Raw genomic sequence first — 6,300 nt, forward strand, 5'->3', positions numbered from 1 at the left:
CCCTCCACCATCAACACCGCCAAAACATCTTCACACCAACCCACAGCCTGACTGCCCTGACCCCTGGTACTGCAGTGCATAGGGGTGTTCACACAGGAGTGACACCTCTTTTCTCCTGAGCTGTAAGACCACAGGCCTTTAAAGCTCCCTTTACCCGGGGGCACCTGTACCTCTAGGTCTGGGCTGACGCAAACATCAGAAGCGCCGCACCAGCACACACAGACCTAAAGTCACCACAGAACCACCCAAACAGGCCAGGGCACATCTGAGGCCCTTCCGGGAATCTGAGCAAGGTGAGTGGGAGAGGGATGGGTGAGGTCTTGTCTGAGGTCTAACTCCATTTCTCGGGATGGGGGCGGTGGTTACTTCACGACTCTGACAGAAGGGGCAGGCCCTTCTGCTTCAACCCTAAGTTACCTGGTTAGGCCCAGGCCAGACACCTGTTTGCTCAAGTATCCCAACCAGTGTTTCCAGTTGGGAATCCTTGGGCTTTATCTCCTCCCCTATAGAAGGTTCCGCAAAAGAGGGAGGGAGAAGGAAGGAGAGGCAAAGTGCTCTGACCTGCAACGGGGACAGTCGTCTTCCAGGTAATGCATGTCTAGGACAGTCTGGCCCTCAGCCTAGAAGAGTGGTGCCTGCTGCAGGCTGGAGCAGAGAAGCCAATGTCAGACCACCCTGCAGAGGGGTGTGCCTTGGGGGAGCCCTTCCACATCCTGCCAGGGGGCTAGATTCATCCTGTCCTATAGAACTGGTGAGTTGCTGGACCCTCGTCTCACTCCAGTCAGAATCCAGCCCAATCAGCATCATCAGGCTACCATAATCTTGAGGAATGGTCCGGAGACATGAGGATCCTCCAAATGGCATCACACAGTGAAAAAATTAAAAGCAACATCAAGGGCATAGGACTGGCTTACCACTTTGAGATCTGATTACCAAAGAACTTTGAACTTATTTTTGATGTACTTTACTCCTATTGTAATGAAGTAGTGCAAGGCATTACATAAAGTCAGTCATAGAAAATACATCTTGCTGTTTTGTCACCTCTCTCAGGTTTTTATTTATTTATACCATATTTATTCTGTATATGGTCTTGCTTTGCTGCAAAAAATCTAAACTTTTTTTTTTACTTTTGTCTGTGCCATTCTACATGTGGGATCTTAGTTCTCCAACCAGAGATCAAATCCATGTCCCCTGCATTGGAAGCATGGAGGCTTAATTACTGTGCCACTAGGGAAGCGCCCCCCCCCCCCCAAAATGGCAAGCCACTCCCGTACTCTTGCCTAGAAAATCCCATGGATGGAGGAGCCTGGTAGGCTGCAGTCCATGGGGTCACTCAGTCGGATGCGACTGAGCGACCACAGTTTCAATTTTCACTTGCACGCATTGGAGAAGGAAATGGCAACCCACTCCAGTGTTCTTGCCTGGAGAATCCCAGGGACGGGACAGCCTGGTGGGCTGCCGTCTATGGGGTCACACAGAGTCAGACACGACTGAAGTGACTTAGCAGCAGCAGCAGCAGTAAAATTGATGGAGTTATTTTTAATTCCTTATTTTAAAATATGGTTGGACAAGGTTTTTACCTCTTTAGTTCTCTTATAATCATCTGTACTTCTATTTATGTCATAATTTATCCTTACTAAAACTAGGAATATATTGTATGTAGCTAGCAGTCACTTTCTAGCTTATGTGCTTATAAACAGAAAAGCAGATTTAGTGGGTCTGGGGTAGAGCCCAGGTCTCTGCTTATTTTATAGGAGAAACACTGACACCTGAAATATTTAAATTTTACTGTTGAATTTGGGGAAACAGTACCTCTCCCAGATCCCTTTGGAATTGCAAATTACACTTTCTAGAGATGTGAACACACTAAAGCTTATATAGTTCATTGGACAGACTGGGTTCATGATTGGGTTACAGTTCTGAGAAATTATTAACTACCATCTGTGTTTCTAGAGTGAATACAATCAATAAAACAGAATTTTAGGTTTTTACAAACAAGTTTAACACAGAAATCATAATACCTGAGACATATATAGTAATTTAATGACTTACAAAGTACTTCTGTGTGTTTCTTGTTGGTGTGGGGTGGGGCAGATGGGTAATATCCTAGCTTGAGCTTAAGTCATAATTTCCTCTAATTTATACATATTGAGCAAGTTAGAGGAATTGGTAAGGCAAGCCTGCCAGAAGCCTCTGGGATAGAACTCACCCTAAAACAAGTATTGGGCAATTACAGCCATAGTTACCCTTGGAGATTATTTGAGAGAGGGGGGTTCCAATTCTAGGCGCATAGCATTGTGTCTGGCTCACAAATCTTTCTCCAAGCCCAGGTGAACTCATGTTGCCGTCCAATGGAGAAAAGGGAGGCTTTCAGGAGAAAGATAAATAAGGACTATTTTGCTAAGAATTCTCTAAGACTTAGCGCTTTTAAGCAGCACTGGGATGGTATCCACCTGGATAGGTGTAATATTAAAGCTAGAGAAGGGGCATCCTTCATATATCTGTTGGAAGACAGGGTTCAGCTTTGGTCCTGCAGCGACTCCAGAGCAATCAGTAAAGCTTTGCACCTGGAGAACTCTGGTACCTCAGCTGTGATGGGGGCCACCGAAGGAGCAGGACCCAGGAGAAGGGGCAGCTACAACCAGCAGACATGGCAGTATCCAGGGAAGAGAATAGCAGGACAGGAGTAGTATGCAGCACTTACCTGGCATCACACAGGATTTGTGAGTGCAAACAAGACCTTTGGGTACTATCCCCAGTACTGAAGGGAATCTATAGGGGATGGGTCCAGCCTGTGCCAGTAGGGGAAAAAATATAGCTCACATGACCTTTACCTCACTTGGTTCCACTGAGGCCCTGTAATAAATCATAAATAATAAATCATCTTATTCCTATTTAAGTAGGAAAACAATACCCTTAAACAAATGTGAGTACAGTACCTGGTTTACATTTCTGCCTAAGAGATTCAGGAAAAAAACATGGGATTTAGTTTTCTTTTTTAAAGTTCTGAAAAGTATTTATTAAGTGCCACATTATCTTTATAAGATGACAAATTTTTTCATTGCTTTACAATTTTTCCCATTGTATTGTCTTTTTTTTGTAACACATGTAAAATCTGTTCATCTTGAGAAAATGAGAAATTCAGATGAAGCAAAAATGAAAAACAAATCACCTGTTATCCTACCACACAGATAGTCACTGTTCTACCTCTGCAGTATATACTTTGAGTTTTTTCTTTGCATATTTATAAATATGCAGCCATGAAATTAAAAGACGCTTACTCCTTGGAAGGAAAGTTATGACCAACCTTGATAGTATATTAAAAAGCAGAGACATTACTTTGCCAACAAAGGTCCGTCTAGTCAAGGCTATGGTTTTTCCAGTGGTCATGTATGGATGTGAGAGTTGGACTGTGAAGAAAGCTGATCGCCGAAGAATTGATGCTTTTGAACTGTGGTGCTGGAGAAGACTCTTGAGAGTCCCTTGGACTGCAAGGAGATCCAACCAGTCCATTCTAAAGGAGACCAGTCCTGGGTGTTCATTGGAAGGACTGATGCTAAAGCTGAAACTCCAATACTTTGGCCACCTCATGCGACAAGTTGATTCACTGGAAAAGACTCTGATGCTGGGAAGGATTGGGGGCAGGAGAAGAAGGGGACGACAGAGGATGAGATGGCTGGATGGCATCACCGACTCGATGGACAAGAGTTTGAGTGAACTCCGGGAGTTGGTGATGGACAGGGAGGCCTGGCGTGCTGTGATTCATGGGGTCGCAAAGAGTCGGACACGACTGAGCGACTGAACTGAACGGAATACACGTTTTACAAAAATGGGATACTACATATATTTTTTGAAAACTGCTTTTTTCCACTCCACAATATATACTGTGAATCTTTCCATGCAAATGGAGAAGACATGATTGAAAGAGGACGTCTTGCAGATGGGGTTGAGACGCAATTTTAACCAGTTACAAGAGAGATACCTCAAAGCCACACAAAAAGTTCAGATTAGGAAGACGTTGTAAGGTATGTAAGAAAAAGCAAAGTTCAAGTGATAATACATCAGGCAAAACAAAATTCAAAGCCGAACACATTAAATAGGATAAGGACGGTTCCGCCTGGCCTTCCAATGCATGATCATCAGTTTGTTTCGTACTCGCTTCATCTCTTCCATCTCCTCTCCTACCTTTATCATCTCCTCGTTGCTTAAATTTTTGCCGTGTATGTCCCCTCTAAACTGCGGGCGGGATCTGGCCAGCCTTTCCTTAAAGCTTCCCTCTTCTAGCTTGTGCTTGCCCACTCCGCAAGGAGGCTGCTCCATGGGAGGGCGCGCCTCAAAGAGGTCCTTCCTCGACGGGCGCTCCTCAGGAGGGCGCTCCTCGGCCTCGAGCATCTCGGGAAGGAGCTCAGGAAGGAGCTCCTCGGGAAAGAACTCCTCCTCCGAGGACGCCTCCTCCGAAGACTGCTCCTCCGGAGACGACTTTTCGGGCGACGGCTCCACAGAAGGCTGCTCTTCATCCGCCTTGGGCGAGCTCTGCGGCTGCTCTTCGGGCTCTTGGCAGGCTTTTTCCATGTTCAGGACGGTCTTGTTTTAAGCACGGTGATACGGGAGACAAGAAAGGCAGAGGCGAGTCAGAATGCGCGCTGACTGGACTGAGACCCCGCCCACGAGTTTCAATAGCTGTCTCTGCCCCAGTCTGGGCCCGGGCCCTTCAACCTCCGCGGACGAGGCGCCCCGCCGCGTCTGGTTCCCCTCCCAGCCCCCGCCGCCTCGCTGCCCCCTCCTTCCGAAAGCCCACCATTTTCCCGGCAGGCCTTGCCACACAGGCCTCTCCCGCGGTGACCGGGGCGGAGCGGGCCGGCGGTGCCGTGGACCCGGCTCCCTCCTGCAACCTCGCTCGCGCCCCATCGCGGCCCGCTGCCTACCCTTTCCCCTACCTGGACCTCTCCCGGCGGCTGGTTCCGAGGCGGCCTCTCGTCCAGGTGCCCCGCTGTGACCTGCAGAGCTGCGGACCGACGCCGAGACAGGGTAGGGGGCGGGGAGGAGGGGAAGCCTGACACACGCCCCTTTTCGGGGCGCCGGCCGCCGCCCCCCGTCTGCGCCCGCCCCCACCCCGCTCCCTCGCAAAGCTTCGTCCTCGCCCCCACCCCGCCCCTACCCAGTAGCGCTCGTCATTCTTTTTTCAGGCGGGAAGTGAAAGCGAAGGACTGCTTAGAAACTATTTCTCAGTGCCCGTGTTGTCTTCCCGGGCGGGGGGATCCACTCACCTCCCCAGCCCGCTCCCTAGACCACCATGTTTTGCACCGAAATGGGGGCGGGGGGGGCGGGGTTTTGCAGGGAGAACGCATGGACTCGGTGCCATCCCAATCCCAGAGGTTAGTGGGCAGCACCAACACTCCGATTTCAGAGGGCGAAGGGGACTTACTTTCTTCTGCTTTCCCCCTCGTCCAAAGGGCGATAGGCAGATGGTGTCTGGACAGGCAAAAAGGACCAGGACGAGAAGGACTTGGGCAGACACGGGCTCTGGTCACGTGAGGGCATCGCGTCACCGCCGAGCTCAGATCCCCAGTTACCACTTTGACCGGCGGCCGTGCTGCTGCAACCAGCCGGTATTTCTTGACCCCCGACACACTAGACGTCGTCACTCACCTCTCTTGTTTATGTGTGCCTTTTCTTGGTTACCAGAGACGCTCAACCTCCAGTCTTGAGGGTTATTGCCTCTTCCTCTCTGTCTCCTCCCTTGATAACACCTCTCTCCCTCATTCTCCTGTCATCAGCTACCAAGGACCATTATTTCCCTTACATTTCAGATCCTGCACTGAAATTGGACTGTTTCTCTTTAATGAGTCACTATCATATACCACCTCTTCCAGTTTTAATCCACATCCGTAACTCAATCATGTCCGTTTAGGTTCTATCAAAATGATTCTCATGTCTTGTCATTTTCGTGGACGATAAGCTTTCACTTTTCCGTGACTTCAGAATTTTTTGAGTCTCTAGACCTAAATCACAAACAGAAGCGCCAGTCTAAATTGGTAATCATTCAGTTCTAAAACTCTAGAATAAAGTAAAGTTTGTAAAGAACATGAATCTAAAAAGACTGAGTACTTTGATTTTCATAAATCAGAATGCACATTCATGCATCTAAGTGCAAATAGTTTGAAAACATTGATTATCTGAAATCGGAGTATTTTTGATGGAGAACATGGCATTATTAATGGGCTTCCCTTGTAGCTCAGTCGGTAAAGAATCTGCCTGCAGTGCAGCAGACATGGGTTCGATCCCTGGGTTGGGAAGATC

The 6,300-nt window shown here is 48.3% G+C and overlaps 1 protein-coding gene across 2 annotated transcripts; it reads right to left on the reverse strand.

Moving 5' to 3' along the window:
• Window positions 1–3,012: 3,012 nt before the first annotated feature.
• Window positions 3,013–5,508, reverse strand: TCEAL1 (transcription elongation factor A like 1). 2 transcript variants are annotated; one of them, XM_055438061.2, is made up of 3 exons: window positions 5,426–5,492; window positions 4,938–5,005; window positions 3,013–4,584 (listed from the first exon to the last, which is right to left on the reverse strand). In XM_055438061.2, the coding sequence occupies exon 3, from the start codon at window positions 4,570–4,572 to the stop codon at window positions 4,093–4,095; it is 480 nt and encodes a 159-aa protein (XP_055294036.1). In that variant the 5' UTR covers window positions 4,573–4,584; window positions 4,938–5,005; window positions 5,426–5,492; the 3' UTR covers window positions 3,013–4,092. The 2 variants fall into 2 exon arrangements, with proteins under 2 accessions (XP_055294036.1, XP_055294037.1); XM_055438062.2 differs by lacking the exon at window positions 4,938–5,005 and having other exon boundaries at window positions 5,426–5,508.
• Window positions 5,509–6,300: the final 792 nt, after the last annotated feature.

The sequence above is a fragment of the Moschus berezovskii genome, chromosome X (assembly GCF_049115385.1).
Source record: "Moschus berezovskii isolate FMDL1 chromosome X, NW_MosBer_1.0, whole genome shotgun sequence".
Classification (NCBI taxonomy): Eukaryota; Metazoa; Chordata; class Mammalia; order Artiodactyla; family Moschidae; genus Moschus; species Moschus berezovskii.

Bases quoted from the DNA above. Each gene is read 5' to 3' on its own strand.
- TCEAL1 (XM_055438062.2), bottom strand. From the start codon at position 4,572: ATGGAAAAAGCCTGCCAAGAGCCCGAAGAGCAGCCGCAGAGCTCGCCC.